The sequence below is a fragment of the Hemiscyllium ocellatum genome, chromosome 10, assembly GCF_020745735.1.
Source record: "Hemiscyllium ocellatum isolate sHemOce1 chromosome 10, sHemOce1.pat.X.cur, whole genome shotgun sequence".
Classification (NCBI taxonomy): Eukaryota; Metazoa; Chordata; class Chondrichthyes; order Orectolobiformes; family Hemiscylliidae; genus Hemiscyllium; species Hemiscyllium ocellatum.
Window position 1 is genome coordinate 102527885 of NC_083410.1, and position 27848 is coordinate 102555732.

The 27848-nt window shown below is 41.6% G+C and overlaps 1 protein-coding gene across 2 annotated transcripts in view; it reads right to left on the bottom strand.

The window, feature by feature from the left end:
* The window catches only part of fermt1 (FERM domain containing kindlin 1), a 90715-nt gene extending 63135 nt beyond the window's left edge, over window positions 1-27580 (bottom strand). The window contains exons 1-3 of one of the 2 annotated variants that reach the window (XM_060831075.1): window positions 27337-27580; window positions 13805-13978; window positions 2513-2746 (exon numbers count right to left, since the gene is read on the bottom strand). In XM_060831075.1, coding sequence (XP_060687058.1) covers window positions 2513-2746; window positions 13805-13955 — 385 coding nt within the window. In that variant the 5' untranslated portion in view covers window positions 13956-13978; window positions 27337-27580. Of the gene's footprint in view, window positions 1-2512; window positions 2747-13804; window positions 13979-27213; window positions 27312-27336 lie in introns of those variants that run through there. The other variant, XM_060831076.1, reaches the window with a different exon arrangement.
* Between the last annotated feature and the right edge of the window lie 268 nt (window positions 27581-27848).

Genomic DNA, 27848 nt, shown 5'->3' on the forward strand with positions numbered 1-27848 from the left:
TGACATTGATGCTGTGTGGTTGGAGGGTCCCAATATTCCTGCTGTAAGTATGATGCTATTCTATAAAATACTAATAAATCTATTTATGTCAGTAAAAAACGGCACAGTGGCACAGTGGTTAGCACTGCTGTCTCACAGCGCCACAGACCCGGGTTCAATTCCTGCCTCAGGCAACTGTCTGTGTGGAGTTTGCACATTCTCCCCGTGTCTGTGTGGGTTTCCTCTGGGTGCTCCGGTTTCCTCCCACAGTCCAAAAATGTGCAGGTTAGGTGAATTGCCCGTAGTGTTAGGTGAAGGGGTAAATGTACGGGAATGGTCTGGGTGGGTTGCTCTTCAGAGGGCCGGTGTGGACTTGTTGGGCCGAAGTGCCTGTTTCCACACTAAGTATTCTAGTCAAGGTGGAAGATGAGGCGTTCTTCCTCCTTGCATCAGGTGACTAAGTCTGGTAGGACTTTTCTTTAAACTTGGTGAAAAGCTATAATTTCCAGAAATAGCTAAACAAAAGACTGCAAGTTCAGAGCACCTTGCAGAATAACCCATCATCCTTCCACCACACCAATTCTGATGAAGGACTGATGCCCGAAATGATGATTCTCCTGCTCCTCGGATGATGCCTGACTGACTGTGTTTTTCCAGCACTACACGTTTTGACTCAGACTCTCCAGAATCTGTTGTCCTCACTTTCTCTTCACAGACCTTTTGTCAACTGCTGCAGATGTGCTGACTGTCATTTTCAACAAACTGTTTTCATGAATATATTTAGCGAATATATTCAAGTTTGTGATCTGTTACACTGGGAAATGACATAAGTTTCAACTCCTTGGTTCTGAAACTGAATTAACAGCAATAATTTTTATTTTGTATATAGGAAATTGTTGTTCTTTAGACAAATCATTGGCTGATTGCATCTATGCTGTGATTAATTTACATATCAATAGAAGATTGATGCTCTTCCAAAAATCTGGGCTTTGCATGGATTATTCAATAAATCAGTCTTCAGTTCTGCAAATTTTCAATGCCCTCCCGTCCAGTAAATGCTTTACTCTTCATAGATTACAGAATATCAGCATCAAAAGGAAATGCATTTACGAGCAACCTGCTGCACAAGTGATTTCTTCTACAGAAAACCTGTTCAAAGTTCATAGAAAAGTGACTTAGTAAAACCTTATTGAGCACAGCGTGCTTGTTGTTCTCAATGACTTGTACTTTCCATCCTCTGCGGGACTGTCTTCTGTGAACAAATCATATTTTCAGCAGAAAAACGCAAGTGGACCTTTCTTGCAATAACCTAATTCGTACTTCAGAAGTTTTGATAATTATCTGGTGGTCCATTTCCCAAGTTCAATTCCAGGGAATGTGGCCAAGTAATTCAGGAACCATTTAGGATGGATATTGCATTTGAATGTGATAGCTGTTAGGGTTTGGACTTTGTTCTGTTTTGCAGCGTGCATGTATTGTACTGTAGTCACCATTATTTCCATCCAATGTCCCTTTGGTTTTGACTGCATTCTCTTTGTTGCATTCCCTCCCAATGTTTCTCACTGGCCATTGCAGTTGAGTTTGCACAAAAGTAACTCACTCCCCAACCCATCCAGAGAATCACAACCCAAAGACGTGGCCCCGATCCTCTGGGTGTTTTACATCACTCCACCCTCAGCTTTGCAAAAACACGAGCTTGTGTCAAACTGTCCATGGTCATCACCAAAATATAGGACTTACGCTGTAAATATGAGCAAATCACTCCACAGATATTTAGGGCCACTGGTGACCATTTTGTTGATATGATATGTGGCTGCAGCAACTCTTTCAACTTGAAGGTATGGAGAAAGGAAACCACTGGAGGTATAGAGATCATCCCACAGAATAAACACATTTTTAAATGGGTGAACTTTTTTTGTTACTTTTCATTTCTTTCATTCTGAACACAATCACTCTTTTGCTGAAAATGTGTTGCTGGTTAAAGCACAGCAGGTTAGGCAGCATCCAAGGAATAGGAAATTCGACGTTTCAGGCATAAGCCCTTCATCAGGAATGAATGAATGGATGAATGAATGATGAAGGGCTTATGCCCGAAACGTCAAATTTCCTATTCCTTGGATGCTGCCTAACCTGCTGTGCTTTAACCAGCAACACATTTTCAGCTGTGATCTCCAGCATCTGCAGACCTCATTTTTTACACAATCACTCTTTTCACAATTTCACATTTGCGATTGAACGCAACAGTAATTAACCTATTCCCTTCTAAGTCATCCCATCTATGTCTTCATCCATCTTTAAGTCTCATTGTTTAAGGAGACATCAGACCTAAACTTCACATAGTCTCAGACTTTCCACAGCCCTCTCTGCGTGAGCCGTAACTTGAAGTAAAAAAAAAACTAAAATGGCCTGAAGGGTGAGGCAAAAGAAAAATGCAATTAATGGTGCTCGACGCAAGATACCACACTTTAATAGTTCATACACCATTAAACCTTAGTTAGGGGATTTAGAGTAGTAGGTAAAATTATCGACTTACTCAGAGTTTTGCAGATATCAATAACTGCCCTGAAGACCACAGATGAGAAACTAACTTTTAACCTCACTGTCTTCATATTGGGTAGCTGCAATTTTAATGATTTATGTTGTGGAGTGTACAACAATTTAGCGTCAGCTTGGATTCCATATTTGTCCAAAGTCCAATGTGTCTTCAGAAGCCAGCATTTTTTCTTCGCCCACCAAAGAGCATGGTCTGACCAGTCCTGAGGTACTGCTGTAACAGAAATAAAATATCCTGTCAACATACGAAGTGACGTCAAACTCCAACCTTCTCAAACATTTGAACAGACAGTTGAGAATTTCACACGTCAAGATCTCTATAATCAGGCATAACTGCCATCCTAGACTGAAATGCAGGAGGGGGCAGATCTGGACTTTGTGAGACTGTTAAATAGATGATAGTAAGTTGGGCAGTCAGAATATGCAAATGAGTACAAGATGGCCATGCACACTGATTTTCTACATGCAGAAATTGAGAGCAGACCCAGAGAATAGCACAGAATTAGGAGTTGAAAATGTGTTGCTGGAAAAGCGCAGCAGGTCAGGCAGCATCCAAGGAGCAGGCGAATCAACGTTTCAGGCATGAGCCCTTCTTTAGGAAGAAGGGCTCATGCCTGAATCGTCGATTCTCCTGCTCCTTGGATGCTGCCTGACCTGCTGCGCTTTTCCAGCAACACATTTTCAGCTCTGATCTCCAGCATCTGCAGTCCTCACTTTCTTCTCACATAATTAGGAGTTGCATAACAACCATTGAGGAGGTATAATGTTGAATAATTCTATTTCTATTTTGGCCACAATCTTTAACTTGAAAGACTCATTATCTGCTAAAACTCTATGACTAGCAACCTTCCCTTTCAACATTCCAAAACGACTACATTCACAATTATATCAAGTCACCTTTAGCAATGGCACCCATCTGACTTGGTGCTGTCTGATTCTCCAGTGCCAGACCCTTAAATAATGATACTCGCTCTAAGGTCCCTGAAATACCCCTTTTTTTTGCTGTTCTACTGTGAATAAAGTGCACTTCCATACGCAATTGTATATTATCCTAAAACAAGAAGGCTCCAAATCTTTAAGAGCCTGACAGAGCGTAATTCTGTTGCAACTCACTCAGTTGTCTTGGGCTGTTGCTTTCAAAGATGATCTACTCTTGATTAATCTCTGTGCAGAATAATACTGTAATTCTAGTTTAAGCAACATATAAGTGTATTGTTTGGAACAGCAGGGGATGGAATGCATATTACATATATTATAATTTTTGGGATTTGGATTTTGAAAAAGGCAAGAAGATTATGTTCAATTTTGTGAAGTTTTCTTTCAATAGGTAGATCAACATGTCATTTGGTCAGTATCCCCAGTGCCTCACTTCCAAACAGACATAAATGCCTTAAAACAGCTCGTGAGTGTTAATGGATAAAACATATCTACTGCTGGGTTAATGGCAGGTAAACACATTAGTGCATTAAGATTAGAGTGGTGCTGGAAAAGCACAGCGGGTCAGGCAGCATCCGAGGAGCAGGAAAATCGTGGTTTCGGGCAAAAGCCCTTCATCAGGAACCATTCCTGATGAAGGGCTTTTGCCTGAAATGTCGATTTTCCTGCTCCTCGGATGCTGCCTGACCCGCTGTGCTTTTCCAGCACCACTTTAATCTGGACTCTAATCTCCAGCATCTGCAGTACCCACTTCTGCCTACATTAATGCATTAAGTTTAGTTTCGACCAGAAGAGGATCGTCAAACTTTTACTTCAGAAGAATCAGAAGCCCAATTCAGAAGGTAGCAGGGAAACCAAGTTCAAATCATGGGAGCCAGTCATCTTAGCAAAATGTGTTCTACCGTGCAGAGCTCCTGAACAGAGAATGTTTGGATATAAATCAAGTTGTTAGACCGCAAATGTTCAGGCCGTCAGAACCATGAGAGGTTCACACCAGCTGAGTGTGAAAGGAATAGTAAAATTACCTACATTCCAAGGGTAATAAAAGAACTGGAAAGCATCAGTTAATTAAAGATTTAAAAAGCTAAAATTGGAATATTTTGCTGGCACTAAGTCTCTGTAAATTGTGAAATAAGCTGATACTTTGTTTTAATGACCTTTATAACTACAAGCGTGTGTTTGTTTTATATGATGAATTAATGATCTGTTTTTGAAGAACACCTGCAACCTTGTCTGAACATGTTTGTGATAAACCACCACATTAAACAACTGCAGAAGTTAAATATATGAGCTATCAAGCTGGTTTCATTCTGGGATCTGACTTACCCATCACTGCTGTCAGGAAGAATCCTAACACAGGCAATACACTGAATATAAAAGTTAACCTTCGCAATTGGACCTTCGTTGATAGTCATCACATTGAGTTGGATGATGCGTTGCTTATAAAAGACACAAATGATATAACTACGTTACAAACAGCACATTTATCTGTTACTAGGGCAGAGCAATGCCGTTCAGTATTAGCAGTCTATGGGTTGAAAATGGGTTCCTTTCTTCAGTCCATTTGCAAATCGATATATATGCAAGCTGGAACACAATTCTGGACAATGTAAAATTGTAGTTCATAAGTAGAAGGAAATGTTCAGATCTGTAAAATTATTATTAGTACACCTCTGCTTGGGATTGCATGAATAAGTATGAGAATCAGGCACCCCCCTTGTATTGCAATTCATCAGTAAAGCAAAAGCCACTGTTGATCTGTAAGACTCAAATAGCCTGTTTAAATTGGGGCTTCAAGAAATATTTCAACTACCTTTCAATATTTGGTATCATTGAAAATACCTACTTTAAGATACTAATGTCAAAGGTTCAGACACCACTAAATCTCACCTCTAAAGCTCCCTCATCTGATGCTATTTTCTAGAATTGTATTGCCTGCACACCCATGTCCAGATATGCATAGCATTATGATAATGTTGTAGAGCTAGAAAGAGAAGTCATTGCAGGGGGTTCTATGTTGCATGATGCTAATAGCAGCTGGTGACTAAATCCGAAGTTACAAACACACAAATTAATGCTGAACATAATATATTATCCAGAATGCTGTGTGCGATAATCAGGCCAGAAATTGTTCTGCTTTTAAACTGTCAAATCCAAGAGTTATCTGAATCAGGAAAAGAATGAAGCATTTTTCACATTATTTTGATGCCTATAAATAAACAGTTGCTGCAACTATTTATGCATTGACATGTGCCACCTCCTATCTTGTAAACTTCGGTGCCTACAAATTATGTGGGTTATTCTTTTGGGTTGTGAGTTATTTTCAGAGATATTAAAAATGCTAGACTTCTTCAAATCTTACTTTTTCTGCATTTTCTGCAATAAGAAAGACGTTGTGAAACTTGAAAGGGCGCAGAAAGGATTTACAAGGTTGTTGCCAGGGTTGGAGGGTTTGAGGTATAGAGAGAGGCTGAATAGGCTGTGGCTGTTTTCCCTGGAGTGTTGGTTGCTGAGGGGTGACCTTACAGAGGTTCATAAAATCATGAGGAGCATGGGTAGGGTGATTTGCCATAGTCTTTTGCCTCGGACAGGGAAGTCCAAAACTAGATGGTATAGGCTTAAGGTGAGAGGGGCAAGATTCAAAAGGGACTTAAGGGGCAACGTAAGGGTGGCGTATGTATGGAACAAACTGCCAGAGGATGTGGTGGAGGCTGGTACAATTATAATATTTAAAACCCATTTGGATGGGTATATGAATAGGAAGGGATTAGAGGGATATGGCCAAATACTGGAAAATGGGATTAGATTAATTTAGGATATCTGGTTGGCATGGACGAGTTGGAACGGAAAGGTCTGTTCCCATGCTGTATGTCTACATGGGTCTCAGAATTTAAATTGCAACACCCTCCTACTTTGGAGGCATTAAGAGCTTCACCAGGTTTCACCAGGGATATATGCATCTTCATGACAAATTCCTGAATATCAAACTACAACTAGACTTCAGAATACTGTTTTGAAAGTTTGCTACCTACAAAATAGTGATAATAAATGGGGTTCAGTGACTTTATATTGGCAGTATAGAATCTTAGAAGTAGCAGAACAGGAAAAGCCCATTCAGCTCATCACACGAGTGCTAATGTTAACTTTTCAAATCAAGTCAATTTTCATTGCAAACTGCATGGGTTTGTTCGAAGCTATACTAATCTAAATATAATTTTTCAACACCCAGTGAAGTTTGTCCTTTAACAATTATTTTCATTAAAGGTTTTGCTGAACTGTTACTCTAAGTATTCTGGTGAAGATGGAAAGTGCCACCCATTCAATATGATTATGGCCGATTGAACACTTAATACCTACATCCACCTCAATTTATAATCCTGGACATCACTAAGAAAAATCTATCAGTATGAATATCTTATCCATTAGGGGAGAAAGTGAGGTCTGCAGATGCTGGAGATCAGAGCTGAAAATGTGTTGCTGGAAAAGCGCAGCAGGTCAGGCAGCATCCAAGGAACAGGAGATTCGACGTTTCGGGCATAAGCCCTTCTTCAGGAATGAGGAAAGTTTGTCCAGCAGGCTAAGATAAAAGGTAGGGAGGAGGGACTTGGGGGAGGGGCGATGGAGATGCGATAGGTGGAAGGAGGTCAAGGTGAGGGTGATAGGCCGGAGTGGGGTGGGGACGGAGAGGTCAGGAAGAAGATTGCAGGTTAGGAAGGCGGTGCTGAGTTTGAGGGATTTGAGTGAGACAAGGTGGGGGGAGGGGAAATGAGGAAACTGGAGAAATCTGAGTTCATCCCTTGTGGTTGGAGGGTTTCTAGGCGGAAGATGAGGCGCTCTTCCTCCAACCGTCGTGTTGTTATGGTTTGGCGATGGAGGAGTCCAAGGACTTGCATGTCCTTGGTGGAGTGGGAGGGGGAGTTAAAGTGATGAACCACGGGGTGGTTGGGTTGGTTGGTCCGGGTGTCCCAGAGGTGTTCTCTGAAATGTTCCGCAAGTAGGCGGCCTGTCTCCCCAATATAGAGGAGGCCACATCGGGTGCAGCGGATGCAATAGATGATGTGTGTGGAGGTGCAGGTGAATTTGTGGTGGATATGGAAGGATCCCTTGGGGCCTTGGAGAGAAGTAAGGGAGGAGATGTGGGCGCAAGTTTTGCATTTCTTGCGGTTGCAGGGGAAGGTGCCAGGAGTGGAGGTTGGGTTGGTGGGGGGTGTGGAGCTGACGAGGGAGTCACGGAGGGAGCGGTCTTTTCAGAAGACCACTCCGAATCTTATCCATTAGCACTACAGGCTCTTACCAAGAACTAGAATGTGTATCACACCACTCTTTACAATCAACACAGGCTACTGGATTTATATGTTTTGCAAAATGCAATACAAATTCTACAAGAACTAGCTGAAAGAATCCCTAGATCTGCTTGGATTTCAAATTGTAAAAAGGGACGTCCATAGGAATTTCATGTTTCTATTCCTCCTTTACAGCGGAATGACCTGCAAATTTAAGAGACATTAACTTAAATAGTTTCATATGATTTCCAGAGTTTGGTTAAAAAAAATCAGTCAGATTTTCAAAGTGCATTGCATCTGTGGAACACAATAAAAAAGCAGTGGTTATTTACTTTGTCAGATCTTTGACACACTGAGCTGGCCCAATATATCTACAAGATGCAATGCAGAAATTCACCAACGATCCTCATACTCGAGCTTCCAAAACCTCAACCACTTCCATCTAGACAGACAAGGGCAGCAGATGTATGGGAACATCACCGCCTTCAAGTTCCCCTCATAGTCACTCACCATCCTGGTTTGGAAATATATCACTGTAACTTCACTGTTGCTGGATCAAAATCCTGGAATTCCCTCTCTAATAGTATTGTGGGTCAACCCACAGCAGGTGGGGTGCAACAGTTCAACAAGGCAGCTCACCCCCACCTTCTCAAGGGGCAATGAGGGATGGGCAATAAATGCTGAGCCCAACCAGTGATGCCCACATCCCACAATAAAGAAAAGCATATGGATCCAAGGTGGGTGAATGGAGTTAAGATACAGATTAGCTTTGAACCCTTAGATTGGTGGAAAAGGCTGAAAAACCTACTCTTGCTTTCTATGTTCAATTTTTTGATATTCGCTTGTCCAAACATTTCTGTACATATGAGCTCAGAAAATTCACTTTAGCAGCTGCATCTACCAAACATTTAAGGCTAAAGGGATATATAAACTACTTATACAACCACATTGAATATTACCATATTTCATTTAAACAGAGCTTGAGGATACTAGAATGTTTCAAAATGTTTCATACAGCAAATTAATTTTGGAAATTCAGTGGCCGTTGTTCTATAAACAAACACGACAAACATTTCTCACATATGATCATAAAATGAATAACCGCTCTGCATTTTCATTTCACTTGAGTGGTACTGGTAGAAACAGAAATGTTAACTAGGATATCAGGATAACTTTGCTTAATTTAAAAGGCACAGTGTTCCTTTAATAGCCATCTGAAACAGCGAAAGATTCAGTTTAGCATCTTAGTCAATAGATAATACTTTAAACAAAGCAGCAATATGTTGGTATTGCATCAGAGTAGATGTTCTAAGATTGTCAGGCAGTTTCTGTTGGATGCAAAAATGCTACCAAGCTGACACGGCAACAGAAAGTTGCTCATTCTTTGATTATTTCTAAAAAAAACATAATGCTTGGCCTTTGCATTTTTTCCCCCTGCATCTGGATCAAAGTACAATAGGTCCAATCTGTCCAGATATTTTTTTCCAATCAACAGGTTCAGAGATGTGATAACACACCTCTGGAGAAGGTGAGACTTGAACCCAGGTCAAGTACACGCTCACATGCATGGACACTACCACTGTTCCATGAGAGGTCTGCCAGCCTGTTCAGATATTTTTTTTTTCGAATCAACCTGTTCAGAGATGCTACTGCACACCTCAGAGGGAGGTGGAACTTGAATCCAGGCCTCCTGGTCCAGAAGCAGGAACACTACCAATTTGGCACAAGGTCCCCGCCAACCTGCTCAAATGTTCTGCATTCATTGCCTCTAGGTGAACAAGCAAACTTGGGAGCACACCCAGTCAGGCTAAAGTAATCTGATAATTAACCAGGTATCATAATAAGGATTCTTCCAGTTCAAACTGTTGACGATTACTTATCCAAATAAAAGGGTCTCTCATTTTTAGACTAGCGTTGTGAATGTTTAAGGAAACCTTATTTAGCCTCTAACATTTGCTAAACATGATGATTACAACGGCCAATGAAATTGTTATTTTATTGCTGCTTTTCAAAGAACATTGCTGGACATTTTGCTTATTTCACTGAAAAACCAGCAATCATGTCGACATAAACAGAACAAGGACAAAGATGATGTTGTGTCAGAAAATAGCTTTTCATCAATGCTATATTAAGCAGCAGCAGCACCCTTTAGTTTCAAGGAACAAATTAAATTTTCAAAATAAGCTTTATAAAAGAAGTTCAGTAATCATTCTGTATAATGCCTGACTCTTTCAGATCAAAAGGTTTCCTTAGGATTCTGTAGTGGTGGCTCCACCATTGGTTTGACAGCACTGGCTGTGAATCTTAACAGTGTGCATTTTATACTTTCTGTTGATCTATTGCACCAATCAACATAATTGATAATATCTTGTGCAAGAGCTGTTTGAACAGATTTATAATCAATACACAACAGAAAATTCCAACAGAATTGAGCTGCCAGAGGAGCTCGGTGGTGGGAGCTGGTACAATGACAACATTTAAAAAGCATCTGGATGGGTACACGAATAGAAAAGGTTAAGATAGATATGGGCCAAATGCTGGCAAATGGGACTAGATTCATTTAGGATGTCAATGAGGGGGCATGGATTAAGTGAACAGACAAGGCCTTTTCCTTGGGGTGAGGGAGTCCAAAATTAGAGGGCATAGGTTTAAAGGTGAGAGGGGCAAGATTTAAAAGGAACATAAGAGGCAACCTTTTTCACGCAGAGGGTAATGTGTGTATGGAATGAGCTGCCAGAGGAAGTGGTGAAGGCTGGTACGATGACAACATTTAAAAGGCATCTGGATGGGTACACGAATAGTAAGGGATATGGGCCAGGTGCTGGCAACTGGGACTAGATTAATTTAGGATAGGTACATGAAGAGGAAAAGTTTGGAGGGATATGGGCCAGGAGCAAGCAAGTAGGACTAGTTTAGTTTGGGATTATGTTCAGCGTTGACTGGTTGGACCACAAGGGTCTGTTTCCATGCTGTATGACTCTATGATTATGACTCGATGGTCAGTATGGATGAGTTGGACCAAAGCGTCTATTTCCATGCTGTACAGCTCTATGACTCTAACTTAGTAGTATTGACATTTACAAGTTCAACCTGACCATTATCCGTCACCTTGATTTTAGGATATTTGAAATTGTTCCTTCAAACGATAGTAGCCTCTACAATGCAAAGTGAGTTGTGGTCTGACTCCATGCTGTCATGCAATTTTACATTTCATGGTTGCACTCAACTAAGAATTCAACAGCAGCCCTCTATTCTTCCTGATCTAAATATTTCCCCTTAGAGACGTCATGTGAAGACAATGTTTCAAAAATACGTGCTGACAGCACTCAGCTCTATTTTCCCTTTATAACATAACCCTGTGTTGTTAAATTGCTTGCTGGTTTTTAGTAGTGAATAAGCCAGCAACTGTTCAAGTTAAATGTTGGAATGGCCAAAACTATCTTCTTTGGTCTCTGCCACTTAGACTTGCATGCTCACCACTGATTTCATTCCCTCCCAGCCATTACTGCAAATTGATTCATAGACTCAATGTCACTTTGTTATGGACCAGATCAAACATCCTCAAAATATTTTAGTAGCCTAGATACTAATTTTTTTCTTATTTCAAAGGCAAATACAAAGTCTCTGTTCCAGATGCAATGTGACTAGTCAAATTACTCAGCAAAACACAATTTATTTAAGCATTGTAGTTAAAATAAAATCAAAGCAAGAGGAATTTAGGATAATTTTACTCTACAGCTTCACCCTAAGCTATGCATCTGACTCCACACACTTGGTTGCCCACACTCCTATTTTGAGCTTCAGATCATCGTGGTGGCTCATTAGCACTGCTGCCTCACAGCGCCAGGGACCCAGATTCGATTCCAGCCTCGGGCGACTGTCTGCGTGGAATTTGCACATTCTCCCCTTGTCTGCGTGGATTTCCTCCGATTTCCTCCCACAATCCAAAGATGCACATGTCAGGTGAATTTGGCCATGCTCAGGGTTCAAGGGTGTATAGGTTAGGTGCATTAGTCAGTAGAGTAGTAGGGGAATGGGTCTGTGTGGGTTACTCTTCGGAGGGTTAGTGTGGACTTGTTGGGCCGAAAGGCCTGTTTCCACCTGTAGGAATTCTAACATCAGCTAGCCTTGTCCTTGCAATGGCCTGTATGCTTTCGTCAACTCCAGACCCGACTATTCTTAAATGCTCTCAGTCAGCCTCTCATCCTTCATCCTCTTTAGGATTAGCTCTATTGCCTGCATACTATCTTGCAACAAGCCCCAATCAACCCATCATCCCTGTACATTTAACCCATCCGTGGTCTTGCTGTTTCCTATTTCTTCCCAGCTCTCTATTACCAATAGAACAGTTTCCCTTACCCTTTTTTTCTCCATGATTTCAGCCCTCCCCATCACAGGCCTTCAGAGAGGTAAAGTGAAAACTGATCAGGTAACAATGTTCTGCAGATACATATTTAACCTGATAATGTAAATAAAGGGGAGGGAAAAGGTGCAGTTTTTTGCGTTTACTTGACATTTTCAAGATTTAACTGTTGTATTCACTAAGATAAATGCTAATGGTGGAATTGAATTCTTAAATATTTCTCTTTTAAATTTGGAGAAATGTAGGAAATAGGAGCAGGAATATGCTTTTCCGTGCCTCATGCTTGCTCTACCATTCAACTAGACCATGGCTGATCTTCAATCCCAACACGACTTTCCTGTATTATCCCCACACCCGCACCTTTAATATCTAGATATCTACAATATTTTTAACATCTGTTATTGCTATGTCGGTGATATAGGAAAATTTATTGTTTATCCTTGGTCTTCTGGCAAAGTTGCTGAATGTCGTCTCCTGGAGCTGTTGCAGCCTTTACAACCTAAAAGGGGACATTTCACGCTCCTGACTCCTTAATAAATAATACTATGCAGGGGACGGCACAGTGGCTCAGTGGTTAGCACTGCTGCCTCACAGTACCATAGGTCCCAGGATCGATTCCAGCCTCGGGCGACTGACTGTGTGGAGTTTGCACATTCTCCCCGTGTCTGTGTGGGTTTCCTCCGGGTGCTTCGGTTTCCTCCCACAATCCAAAGATGTGCAGTTCAGGTGAATTGGCCATGCTAAATTGCTCACAGTGTTAGGTGCATCAGAGAGAAATGGGTCTGGGTGGGTTACTCTTCAGAGGGTGGGTGTGGACTTGTTGGGCCAAAGGGTCTGTTTCCGCATTGTAGGGAATCTAATCCCTACTGTAGAACCTCGTCCATTTCCAGGCCTCAGGTTACAATACTAGCAGTAAGTTTTAGAGAAGATTCTTCACCGAATGATAGATATAGAATCTAATCTAATCCCTCTACAATTTTGGACCAAATTTAGCACAATATTGTTGTTTTCCATTATTGAATTCCATACATTCTCTGCAGCTGGTGAAATACTTCATATGTTATTCTGCTTGAGGATAGCTGTACATTTTACGTCTATAAACAAGATTCCCATCGATCCTAGGTCAGAGCTACAGCAGCAGAATGGGAGATATCCTGGAGACATTCCAATTCTCGTGTTTTAAGAGAAGAATAAAACTGACCGCACTGCTTTGATCGTTCCATTTTTCACACTATCTTCACAGCCTCTGGAAGTAACATTGTCAGCATGGAGCCAAAACACTTCAAATTCTTAAGGGCTCTCTGCCTAGAGGTTGTATCTCAACAGGAGCTGGGTTGAGACTTCCCAAACATGAGAGTTAAGACAAGTGTAGAGAATGGAGCTCAGGGTGATTACTGCATCAAATCAGGGATCAGCTGTTGTTCACCTGGTAGTCATTTTCATACATCATATAAGTTTGGTAAAACAAATCTCATTGAGCGGATTTGATCTCAACAGGTTCCAAAAATGTCTGATCCATTGCTCTAACCCCTTCACATCCTGTCTTTCAAACATCATGTTAAAATAACATAACAAGTGAAAAAAGACAGATTTCAAATAAAGTTCCACAGACAATTGAGAATTTTCTGAAAGTTGATTTGTTAAGCATAATCTCACTCACATTTGGAGACAAATAAAAATTTCCACTTACGAATTTGTTCCACTAATTTTAGCATGACTCCTCCAACATGAAAGTCCCCTGTTACTCTCAAATTAAACTCCAATGGCAAATCTTCATTTGGCTGATCCACTTGAACATTCAGTTCCCATGAAGAGGCTCCACAATCATTAGAGGATGACATCTTGTCAGGATCTAATTCCAGCTCTGTCAATGAAAAACGTACAACATTTACAAAAATTAACATTTCAATTCTTCGTGATCATTTGCACAGCAACAGATTTTCTGTAGACTGTTAGGGCTGCCCTTGACTGAGCAGCACAAAATGGCCGACGGCTGCCCATGACTAATGCAGCAGAACATAGTTGACAGTAGTTAGAGACCCACGGAAAATATTTTCTTCATGTAGTCTTCACAAGTAGATTCAAGGTTACTGGACTGAGATAGAATGTGCAGCTGCAGTTGCTCAGACACAAGACATAGATAAGAATACTTCACACTAATTAACTGTTTCTTTTGAAATATTTAATCAACCTGTTACAATACTAACAGTAAGTTTTAGAGAAGATTCTTCACCGAATGATAGATATAGAATCTAATCTAATCCAAAAATTCTCTGTCTCAGCCTGTAGAACCTCGTCCATTTCCAGTCCTCACACCCTCTACAATTTTGGACCAAATTGAGCACAATATCGTCGTTTTGCATTGTTGAATTCCATACATTCTCTGCAGCTGGTGAAATACTCCATATGTTATTCTGCTTGAGGATAGCTGTACATTTTACGTCTATAAACAAGATTCCCATCGATCCTAGGTCAGAGCTACAGCAGCAGAATGGGAGATATCCTGGAGACATTCCAATTCTCGTGTTTTAAGAGAAGAATAAAACTGACCGCACTGCTTTGATCGTTCCATTTTTCACACTATCTTCACAGCCTCTGGAAGTAACATTGTCAGCATGGAGCCAAAACACTTCAAATTCTTAAGGGCTCTCTGCCTAGAGGTTGTATCTCAACAGGAGCTGGGTTGAGACTTCCCAAACATGTGAGAGTTAAGACAAGTGTAGAGAATGGAGCTCAGGGTGATTACTGCATCAAATCAGGGATCAGCTGTTGTTCACCTGGTAGCCATTTTCATACATCATATAAGTTTGGTAAGACAAATCTCATTGAGCGGAGTTGATCTCAACAGGTTTCAAAAATGTCTGATCCATTGCTCTAACCCCTTCACATCCAATATTTGTTCATTTCTGTACCTGCTCATTTCATCCTGTAATGATATGGGGGTCTGCTTTAACTATCTGAAACTGTTTTGAATCTTTTCCTCCAATGCTTTTATTGATTCTTATGTGCATAGGTGGACCTATAACTACTTCAGAATCTATATTGGAATGTGGATTGAAAGAACACATTGAGAGAAAACTTTTAGCTAAAGAATCCTAACATTAGGTGTAACCATATAACTTTGTTGGAACTGATCAAAAAATATTCTTTTGTATTTCCTGTTATGAGGAATTTTTAAAGTCCTGAAGTGATAGGCAAGTATCCAATTAATTTGCAGTTAATACTGTGTAGCTGGCAACTGTTACTTGAGTACAGTATCCATTGTGAAAAACCTCACGATCGGAGATACGAGAGTATGTAGGAAACATCATGAAGGACTGCGCATGGACCACAAGCCTGGCCATCTCCTTGTTGTTCAGTGATATGATTTGCTTAGTTGGAAATCATTGCTGAGGCAAGCTTGAACTGAATTAGATGCTGTACCAGAGAGCCAATTACAAAGGGATAACCACCACTGCTGACCAATTATAGACAAAGCAGGGGTGAGGAGGCACCATGCGCACTCTATGCTTGAACTGTATAAGTTAAGACATTCTGAAATTTGTGTGCGCCTTCTGGAGAAATGAAGCTGTACTGAAAATAAAGCTGCAACAAAGAAAGGTTACCTGAAATCATCCCTCGACTCAGATCCACATCGGAAAATATCAGATCTAACATAACCTGACACCCAATAAAGGTTGCACTGTCTTTCATGTAATTCAAATTTTAACCAATGTTATTTTCCAGGAGAAAGAGTCAGGAATTTTGAAATTGCAGCTGATTAAATTCATAGTGTACCGTGGAAATATAGATCCATCAAATTCATAGTGTAATGCAACTGTAGCTCAAGATTGCAGATTAAGAAGACAAATTATCATAAGGCAAATGCAGGGTACAATGTAGTGCTGGATCGTCCAAGGCCAGGTTAGCTTCCCACCTGTATCAAAACAGTTAACAACAACTAGTCAGCAACTGGAGGAACACAATGAGGCTGGACCGCAAAGGAATAAAGATCTTCCAAAAGTTTCAAGCATTAGCAAAATCCATTAAATTCTTGTGAACTATTGAGCATTAAATTAACAGAGGACATGATTGGACTGATATGAACTTAACTCCACAAGCATGCACACACAAACAGAAGAAGAATAGAGGAGCTAAATATTATTTAAAAATAGAGGAAAACTGAAGAAAACTACAAAACAGAGTGGTTTTAGAACCCTCGTTCATGAACCGCTCTGTTTTGTAGATGCTGGCTGAGCCAGCATCCCAGTCCAATGCATAATTGGGAAGGCAAATGAAATGTTGGCCTTTATTTGAAAACAAATGGAAGATAAAAGTAGAGATGTTTTGCTAAAACTATATACGGCACTGGTCAAGCCATTGTAGGAATACCGTGAACAGTTTCAGTTTCTTATCTAATGAAAGATATCCTGGTATTAGAGCAAGTCCAGCCAAGGTCCACCAGGCTGACAACAGGAATGGAGTTATTATCTTATGAGAGGAGGTTGAGTAGATTGGGCTTGTACTCATTGGAATTTAGAAGATCGAGAGGCGTCATATAGAATCATAGAATCCCTATAGTGTGGAAGCAGGCCATTTGGCCCGCTGAGTCCATGACGCCCCCCCCCCCCCCCCCGCAGGAGCATCCTACCCAAACCCACCTCTCTACCCTGTCCCTGTAACCCTTCATTTTCCATGGCTAGCTTGCACATTCCTCGACACTATGGGCAATTTAGCATCGCCAATCCACTTACACTGCACATCTTTGGACTCAATTCCAACTCCAAATCCTCAACTCTTCTGCCTTTTCCCCCATAACCTTGATTCCCTTCTTGATTAAAAATCTAACTCAGTCGTGAATCTACTCAATAGCCCTTTGCGGTAAAAAATTTCACGAATTCACTCCGTTCTGTGTAAAGAAATTCCACCTCATCTCTGGATTAAATGTGCGACCTATTATTCTGAAATTACACCATAAGTCTAAGATACTCCCACAAGAGGAAACAATTTCTTTGCATCTACCCTATCAAATCCCCTAGGAATCGTGTTATGATTCAAAGACTAATTGAAACACACAGGATTCTTCAGGGACTTGACAGGGTAGATGCTGAAAGGTTGTTCCCCCTGTGGGAACATCGAGGACCAGAGGACAGAATCTCAGAGTAAGGGGTCACCTTTATGAGACAGAGATAAGAAGGAATTTATAATGAATCTGTGGAATTCTTTACTGCAGAGGGCTTTTGACATATTCAAGGCTGAGACAAAGATTTTTTGGATTAGATTAGATTCCCTACAGTACGGAAACAGGCTCTTCGGCCCAACAAGTGCACACCGCCCTCCGAAGAGTAACCCACCCAGACCCATTCCCCTACCCTAGATTTTATTCCTGACTAACGTACCTAACACTATGGGCAATTTGGCATGGCCAATTCACCTGGCCTGCACATCTTTGGATTGTGGGAGGAAACCAGAGCACCCAGGGGAAACCCACACAGACACGGGGAGAATGTGCAAACTCCACACAGACAGTCGCTTGAGGCGGGAATCAAACCCAGGTCCCTGGTGCTGTGAGGTAGCAGTGCTTATCACTGAGCCACCGTGCCACCCCAGCACTTTAATAGGTAAGGGAAACAAGGGTCACGATGGAAAAGGCATGAAAATGAGGTTGAGGATGATCACATCAATCACAGGCTCAGTGAATAATGGGAGAAAGTGAGGACTGCAGATGCTGGAGATCAGAGCTGAAAATGTGTTGCTGGAAAAGCGCAGCAGGTCAGGCAGCATCCGAGGAGCAGGAGAATTGACATTTCGGGCATAAGCCCTTCTTCGGGAAGGGCTCATGCCGCACTTTTCCAGCAACACATTTTCAGTCAGTGAATAACGGAGCCGACTTGATGGGCTGAATGGTCTACTTCAGCTCCCATGGTTCAAGGCTTTTAACAGCAGGAAATTCTGTAAGCTGACAGGTTTTGATAAAATATTACAATAATTTTACACTGAATTTTTCCTGTATTAGCCCTGCTTTGGAAAGGCTGGCCGTAGATGCAAAGTTTCATTTTCCATTTACCAACACTGATCTCTACGAACAAAAACGACATTTTCGGTGATATAAAATGAAGCAGGTAATTAATTCATTCCCACTTAATTGTCCCTTGGTACTATTGATCAATGTAAGTTCTTTACATTTGCAGATCCATCTAACTTTCTCACATATCATTTTAAGCAGATGAATTGCTGGATAAAGATGCAGAACTCAGTCACAGAAAGGTTTCTGTTTCCTGCATCAGCAGCAAGGCTTACATGTAATGAATGCATGCACAGTACAGCGTATATTCCCTCTAAGCTTTCCTCCATTGTAGCTCAAACAAATGCTCTTCATATGAACAGTTACTCTTTTAACATTGTCATACATCCATATCTGCATGCACCCAGTCTCATCTCCTCTCGGTGAATCTGCCAACTAATGTTGCATCACAAGTAGTTTGACCTTTGTGAGCTTCGTCTTACTGAACCTCACTTCACTGAGGACCCTTATGATTGCAGAAGACTTGTTTATTCATTCATAGGATATGGCTAGGTCAGCATTTATTGCAATTCCTTAATTACCCAGGAGGTGGAATAGAGTTACATGTAGGCCAGATCAGTTAAGGATGGCAAACTCATTCCCTAAGAGACATTAATGAACCAGAGGGAGTTTTCCTGACAATCATTTCACGTTCATCATTAGACCCTTAATTCCAGATTTTTATTGAATTCAGATTCCACTAACTGCAGGATTCACAGAACATCACTTGGATCTCTGATTTAATAGTCCAGCAATCACACCATGAGGCTGTCACCACCTCCTAGATGACCTAGAGGATACCTTTTGCACAAAACAACAAAGGTTATCCTCTTGTATATTTTTGGATGACTTCCATTGTCACAATGTTTATGTCTGACAAATGTTAGCCACCTCTGGATGGTCAACATAATCAAAAGAACAGAAATCCCTATCACCAGGGAACCTGTCTGGATTTTCCTATACTCTAATTATTCACAGAGTACTGAGACAGACCCTTCAATCCAACCAGTCCATGCCGAACATAATCCCAAACTTAATTAGTCCCACCTGCCTGCTCCTGGCCCATATCCCTCCACACCTTTCCTGTTCATATACTTATCCAAATGTTTTTTAAACATTGTAACTGTGCCCAAATCTACCACTTCCTCAGGAAGTTCATTCTACATGCGAACCACCCTCTGTGCAAAACATTTGCCTCTAATGTCTGTCTCTTTTACTGCATCAGTTGTATATGGTAGAAATGATAAATAAAATCGCTTCGCTTTAAATCTCTGGCACCTCGCCTTAAAAATGTGCCCCTTAGACTTGAAATTCCCCAACTCAGAGAAGACAACTACCATCAACTCTATCCATACCTCTCATCATCTTACAAACTTCTTTCAAGACACCTCTCAACCATCTATGCGCCAGTGAAAAAAGTCCCAGCCTTCCATTATAACTCAAACCTTATGCAGTGAGAACTTCAGGACACAGATTGAGCTGCCACTGGAGTCTACAAATATGAAGGTGAGTTTTAATGGCTTTCAAGTGTAAAACATTTCTCCACCCTCACCCACTGCAGCGAATGGTAAAACTTCCAATCTTGAAGTACACAACAAGATTAGTTGTTACAGATGGTACACAGAGAAAATGCAATTTTAAACAGTCACAAATTGCAAAGCTGTGAATGCAATGAGCTAAACTATCATTCAATGTACTGGCACTGAGTGGCAGTAACTGTAAATTTTCTTCAATCATTTAATTACATTGTACATGAAGTGAAACATTCTCTGAAAGCACATGGCAATGACAGCAAGGAAGAGTTCCCTCATTGGCAGACCAGGCTACAAAAAGCAGAGGGCAAAAGTGAGGACTACAGATGTTGGAAACCAGAGTTTAGATCAGAGTGGTGCTGGAAAAGCACCGAAGGTCAGGCAGCATCTGAGGAACAGGAAAATCGATGTTTCGGGCAAAAGCTCTCCATCAGGACCTTCACCATTCCTGATGAAGGGCTTTTGCCTGAAACGCCGATTTTCCTGCTCCTCGGATGCTGCTTGACCTGCGGTGCTTTTCCAGTACCACTCTGATCTAAACACTACAAAAAGCAGAGGTAGAGTCATCCAAAGCTCTGAGAATGAATGAACCTATCTGTGGCAGAGCTGGCTATAAAGACATTGGGAAAAAATAATAACCAAGCTATCCTCATCTTCTTCTCCATAATTATGGAAAGGTGTAGCACGTGCTTCCAGTGGGGAATATGCAAGTGAGCTTCATCACTTGTATGCTAAAAAAAAGGTGAATGCAAATTCTCTTTAACTATTAAAAACTATGGCTTTTGCAGCTTCATCCTCGTTCAACAGATCAACAGGGTATAAAGTTACCTCTTTCTACACACCCAATGCATTATTGGAAGTTTATAAACAGATGAAAGACTCAGTACACCACAATAATTTGAGTTCTGGTGAATGATTTGGAGAGTCTCTGAGCTTTTCTGCAGCTTGTTTGTGACAATCTTGCAATATGTTTTGACTTCCTCTCAGTCAGAGCTACCTTGTGCATTATCACAGAGCTGTCAGTCTCATGGTTTCGAAGATTTTTTTTCTAACTCTGACATCACTTCCTCATGCCTCCCAAGTGGGCATCAGCCTACTTCTGTACTCTAACAGAACACAAAGAGGAGCAGAGGCATCTCAATTCTGGCCATTACACCCACAAAAACCAGATGGCTGTACATCTGGTTATCTGGATGTCCTCAATATAAATGCTTGGCTGAGTTCCAAGAACTCACTAATGGTTTATATGTTTACATAGACTGCAATGGAGTCCAGGTTTTGATTGATAGAAATCTTAAAAAGTTACAACTTTAAACATTTTTTTTCAATATCTTGTACATTTATTTGGGCAAGATTAAGAGTTGCCAAGTCGGGTAAAGAGTAAAAAATGAGGTCTGCAGATGCTGGAGATCACAGCTGCAAATGTGTTGCTGGTCAAAGCACAGCAGGCCAGGCAGCATCTCAGGAATAGAGAATTCGACGTTTCGAGCATAAGCCCTTCATCAGGAATCTTTCGACGTTTCGAGCATAAGCCCTTCATCAGGTAAAGACACTACTTGTGGTATTGTCTAATTGATGCTTTCAACATCAACACTTACGAGCAGCAGTCTTCATCAAAGCAAATTTCTTAATACAGTTGGTTCTCTTAAAACACGTATTTACCAAATGCGTTTTGGCTGCAAAATGATTTGTGACGTGTGGACTTTTTATAATAACGTGAACTCCCGTTATGTGATTCCATCCCCGGCACTTACCTGAACAGCAAAACCCAGCCTCGGTATCCTCTGTCTGAAAAATGCAAATTCAGTGTGTTCGGCTAAAACAGGAAAGCAATCAGCTCTGCATGCCTTGAAACTTAGCTTGTAACTGGAAATCTAGTCTACATTTAGAATGAACTTTATTTCAAATACGGGGAGAATCTTGAGGATGATAGGATGTCTGCATCATGTGATCAGTTGGCTTGTGTGCTTTCTGGTGAAGAGCTTTGTGAAAGGTACAGTGCTGTTGTCAGTGATTTTAGTGTGAAAGTATTAGATTTACTGTATTAGTTCATGATTAAAGAGTTACTTTGACTGTGCTATCATTTGTGTTAGGCTAACTATTATTTTTGTTTTGATTTTTACTGAGTCTTTTGGCTGTTCATCCCTAATCCTGTTTTTCCCATAGGCCCCATTATTTATACTGGACAATTTTCTATAACAGGGTGTTGCACATGCATGCGTAACAGGAGAACTGGGGAGGAAAATGTTAAAAATCACACAACACCAGGTTATAGTCCAACAGGTTTATTTGGAAGGACTAGTTTTCAGAATGCTGCTCCTTCATCTGGTTACCTGAAGGAGCAGCGCTCTGAAAGCTAGTACTTCCAAATAAACCTGTCGGACTATAACCTGGTGTTGTGTGATTTGTTAATTTTACCTGCATTTAATTATTTTTCATGAGCATTTCAAAGTCTTTCCATTAGATTTGCACGTCGTGTTGACTCTGAACATACTGCGTACTGGCCGAGTATACATAGGCAAGATTATTTACATGTAATTTCAAATAATTCCTGAGTATAGCCCACAGCTTCACTGAGGGGCTGTGAACCATGAATCCTTGAGAAGCTGGTCATTCCCCACAAAATGTGAAGGGTTCGGGGTTAGGGGAGGGGACAAGAGGAAATGCAGTACCTATCCCCACAGTGGGACAGTCCCCAAGTCAGGAATTCAGGACGAAAGCGCTCTTCCCACATGTGGCTTTAATCTGGGCCAGTGAAAGTTGTCGAAACCCTGAGCTGAAGTGTCAATTGGGTCATGCCTGCCATCTTTAAACATCAGCCAAGACACTTGCCTCCAATGAAAATCTAGCTTTTTGTGCTTTTGTATCCACTTTATCAACACCATTCATAATAATGAACACTTCTGTTAGGTCACCCCTCAAGTTTCTTTCAAGATGAGCAATTAAAGAACAAAGAACAAAGAAAATTACTGCACAAGAATAGGCCCTTCGGCCCTCCAAGCCTGCGCCGATCTAGATCCTCTATCCAAACCTGTCGCCTATTTTCTAAACATCTGTATTGTTTTGCTCCCTGCCCATTCATGTATCTATCTAGATACATTTCAAATGGCGCTATCATGCCCACCTCTATCACCTCCGCTGGCAAAGCATTCCAGTCACCCACCATCCTCTGTGTAAAGATCTTTCCACGCATATCTCCCTAAAACTTTCCCATCTCACTTTGAACTTGTGACCCCTAGTAATTGAATCCCCCCACTCTGGGAAAAGCTTCTTGCTATCCACCCTGTCTATACCTGTCATGATTTTGGAGACCTCAATCAGGTCGCCCCTCAACCTCCGTCTTTCTAATGAAAATAATCCTAATCCATTCAACCTCTCTTCATAGTTAGTGCCCTCCATACCAGGCAACATCCTGGTAAAACTCCTCTGCACCCTCTCCAATGCATCCACATCCTTTTGGTAATGTGGCAACCAGAACTGTATGCAGTATTCCAAATGCGGCTGAACCAAAGTCCTTTCCAACTGTAACATGACCTGCCAACTCACCTGGTAGAAGACAGAGGGTGGTGGAGGGTTGTTTTTCAGACTGGAGGCCTGTGACCAGTGGAGTGCCACAAGGATCGGTGCTGGGCCCTCTACTTTTTGCCATTTATATAAAAGATTTGGATGCGAGCATAAGTACAGTTAGTAAGTTTGCAGATGACACCAAAATTAGAGGTGTAGTGGACAGCGAAGAGGGTTACCTCAGATTATAACAGGATCTGGACCAGATGGGCCAATGGGCTGAGAAGTGGCAGATGGAGTTTAATTCAGATAAATGCGAGGTGCTGCATTTTGGGAAAGCAAATCTTAGCATGACTTAATAGTAAGGTCCTAGGGGGTGTTGCTGAACAAAGGGACCTTGGAGTGCAGGTTCATAGCTCCTTGAAAGTGGAGTCGCAGGTAGATAGGATAGTGAAGAAGGCGTTTGGTATGCTTTCCTTTATTGGTCAGAGTACTGAGTACAGGAGTTGGGAGATCATGTTGCGGCTGTACAGACATTGGTTAGGCCGCTGTTGGAATATTGTGTGCAATTCTGGCTCCTTCCTATCGGAAAGGTGTGTGAAACTTGAAAGGGTTCAGAAAAGATTTACAAGGATGCTGCCAGGGTTGGAGGATCTGAGCTACAGGGAGAGGCTGAACAAGCTGGGGCTGTTTTCCCTGGAGCGTCGGAGGCTGAGGGGTGACCTTATAGAGGTTTACAAAATTATGAGGGGCATGGATAGGATAAATAGGCAAAGTCTTTTCCCTGGGGTCGGGGAGTCCAGAACTAGAGAGCATAGGTTTAGGGTGAGAGGGGAAAGATATAAAAGAGACCTAAGGGGCAACTTTTTCACGCAGAGGGTGGTACGTGTATGGAATGAGCTGCCAGAGGATGTGGTGGAGGCTGGTACAATTGCAACATTTAAGAGGCATTTGGATGGGTATATGAATTGGAAGGGTTTGGGGGGATAAGGGCCGAGTGCTGGCAGGTGGGACTAGATTGGGTTGGGATATCTGTTCGGCATGGATGGATTGGACCGAAGGGTCTGTTTCCATGCTGTACATCTCTATGACTCTATGACTCTAACTCTTGTACTCAATACCCCTTCTTCACCACTTTACTGACCTGCGTTGCCACCTTCAGGGAAAAATGGACCTGAACACCCAGATCTCTCTGTATATCAATTTTCCCCAGGACTTTTCCATTTACTGTCTAGTTCGCTCTGAACAACATCAAAGGCTTAATGAAATGCTGAGGGCATTGAGGAACCTTAATGCACCTTGTCAGATAACAACACCAATGATCTCATTCAGTCTTGGGTTTGATGCTGTAGGCAAGGTGGAAGACACAAAAGAAAGAATTCAACAGACATTGACATGTGCACACCATCAGTTATTGAAGTGACATACGTGGACCTAATATGCAGCAGCACTAGAATGGGAGGCATAGCAATCTTAAGGACTGCAAATGTTTTGGTGTGTAGTGAACCCTCAAATGGTTCTCCCCAAATATCTGCTGCCATCACCCATTATTATTTATCCAAATATCAATTTCCAGGTAAATCTTAACTTAGTTCTAATTGCAGCTGAAACTCAATCCTACCAGCCAGGAGAGTTCAAACGCATTCAGCACTCCCTGACAAAAAAAAGTAGCATTGGAACTAATGTTGATTTTTATTGATTTTACACCAATAAAATTGGGATTGTATTCATTGCAGTTTAGAAGATTAAGGGGAGACTTAATAGAGACGTACAAGATAATACATGGCTTGGAAAGGGTAGACGCTAGGAAATTGTTTCCATTAGGCGAGGAGACTAGGATCCGTGGACACAGCCTTAGAATTAGAGGGGGTCAATTCAGAACAGAAATGCGGAGACATTTCTTCAGCCAGAGAGTGGTGGGCCTGTGGAATTCATTGCCACAGGGTGCAGTGGAGGCCGGGACGCTAAATGTCTTCAAGGCAGAGATTGATAGATTTTTGTTATCGCGAGGAATTAAGGGCTACGGGGAGAACGCTGGTAAGTGGAGTTGAAATGCCCATCAGCCATGATTGAATGGAGGAGTGGACTCGGTGGTCGAATGGCCTTACTTCCACTCCTATGTCTTATGGTCTTATGGTCTAACCTAGCAAGAATTCTCACACTTAGATTTTCTCTCCCTTTTTGATGTTAATAACAAAAACGATAAAACACATTCCGAAAGATTTTTTTTTTAAAAAAACTATCAGATATAATAAAGCTGCTGATTGTTAAGTCTCAAGGATTTACCAAGTAATTGTCAGGAATCAAATTTAGTAAACAACGTCCTCTTTTGCAGCAGGGTTCAAGAAAGCGAAACCAATCGACTGTCTCTCTCTGGTGGTTAACTGCTTTTCTTTGCTCTGTTCCTTCATCAATGGCAGAGTGTGGCTGCCAATACTGTAAGTACAGCTCACTTCTACCTGGCTTTCAAAGTACATCATATTCCACACCAAGTCCCAATATCCAAATCTTCACTTACACACTCTTCTCCACAACAACCTTGTATTTAAAATTGGAATCTTTGTGTTGGCATCCTTTCCCTGTCCAGGTCCAGTAATTAGGCATTTTGAGGAATCTCAGACCCTTCTTCTTTATTTCTGACACTGGTAGCCATCTTACCAGGGTCTTTGCTCTGAAATGTTTTCCTAAAATCATTGTGTTCCTTCGTATGTATCTTGTTTGAGACTCCACTTAACATACACCTCAGTCAGCTTTTTGCAAGCTGTCCCAATACTGTATTTGACTCAGTATTCACTTTTTAAAAAATGACTACATCCTACTAAATCTTGCTGGGGTCTTTTTGGTGATATTCAAATGCAAGTTAGCGTTATCGGCACTCAAATCTGTCAAAAGAGAAAGCAAAATACATTTGGGGTGGCACAGTGGCTTAGTGGTGAGCACTGCTGCCCCACAGCGCCAGGGATTAAGGTTCGATTCCAACCTTGGAAGATATTCGTGTAGAGTTTGCATAATCTCCTCGTGTCTGTGTAGGTTTCCTCCGGGTACTCTGGTTTCCTCCCACAGTCCAAAGATGTGCAGTTAGGTGGATTGGCCATGCTAAATTGCCCCATTGCATCTAGGTGGATTAGCCATGGTATTTGCAAGCCTGGGGGTGGGTCTGGATGGATGCTATGGAGGGTCGGGTGGACTCGATGGGCTGAATGGCCTGCTTCCACACTGTAGGGATTCTATTTGTTCTATGTTAAGACAAAGGGAGGATAAATCAATGATTATTAACCCTCTATTGACAAACAAATTAGGATGTAAGAATGGTGCCACACTGAGATTTCAAACAAAATTGTCCAAGACTGAAAGCGGCAAAGTTCAAATTCAAAATCTGGTTATCCCACATTCCTTGTGACAATTTTGCAGACAGAGAAAAAAATGTAATGTAAACTGAACTTTGATATCACCGGCTGCTCAGCAAGTGGCTACTTGTGTAAAGTATTCTTGGGGCTATAAATACAAGATTGTTGAAAATATTATCAACCCTTTGGAAACTAGTGAAGTGCATAACAAAGGCTCTATTGAAATGGATGAAAAATTAAAGGCGTACGTTTATGAACAATGCAGTCGGTGGGTGGGGGAGGCAATCGAAGGTAGGAATCAAAGACACAAAGGATCGTTTTCTTTAAAAGAACTATATATAAAGAGGTCAAATAGCCGAGTCAAGAAGCTGAGAGAAATACAAGGGCTTGCACTAAAGGGGTTCCCTTCAAAATTGCAATTCAAGTTAAGTTTGAGAAGTGGAGAGAGTGACCAAAATGTATCAAGAACTGACAAAAGGGTGTGGGGTCTTTGAGGGATGATAAAACTCTGGAGAAAACGATGAGCTAAAAGACATTTCCAACACCAGCCGCCCTCTCTCGTGTTGTCCCCTCGTGAACCTCTTTCGCCCGCGCCCCTGTCAAATGTCGTCAAGAGACTTTTTGGGGGGCAAATCACAAAAAAAACACAACAACAAAGCAAAGGTGAACTCACCTTTACAGGAGACTCAGGGAAAGAGAGAGGTAATAAAACCAAACCCACTCGACATTCAACTTCGATATAAATCCCTGTTGCTTGTGCAAAAAAACATCAAAATCTGTCCAGTTTTTGTTTTACCTTAAAATTCTCTCAGTCCGTTTGCACTCTGAGCCAACCCTGTCACTGAAAACGCTGGCGCTGAGAGTCTGGGAGGAGGTGGAAGGTGAGAGAGATTCCAAACCATCCCCGCAAGGCATGAAGATTTTCAATAACTTCCTGTCAGCAAAGGTATGCTTTCTGTAAATCCCGGAACCTCTCAGCTGCACGACACAGCTTCTCCAAAATGTGGAGTGGTATTGAGTGAATCTTTACCTTTCCCCACTCGCCTGCAATGTATCCTTGATGGTTAAGTTGGGAGTGCAGCGGTTACAAGTCAAGTGTGACACATCAAGTGAGCTCACAGATCGATAGGGTAAATGCAGCTGTGCGGGGTACGATTCAAACCCCTATTTTAGAAAGAGGAACACAGCAGGACATAGGATTGAACACATAAGATCATAGAATCTCTACAGGGTGGAAGCAGGCAATTCGGCCCATCCAGTCCACACTGAACCTCTAAAGAGCATTCCACCCAGATCCAACCCATCCCT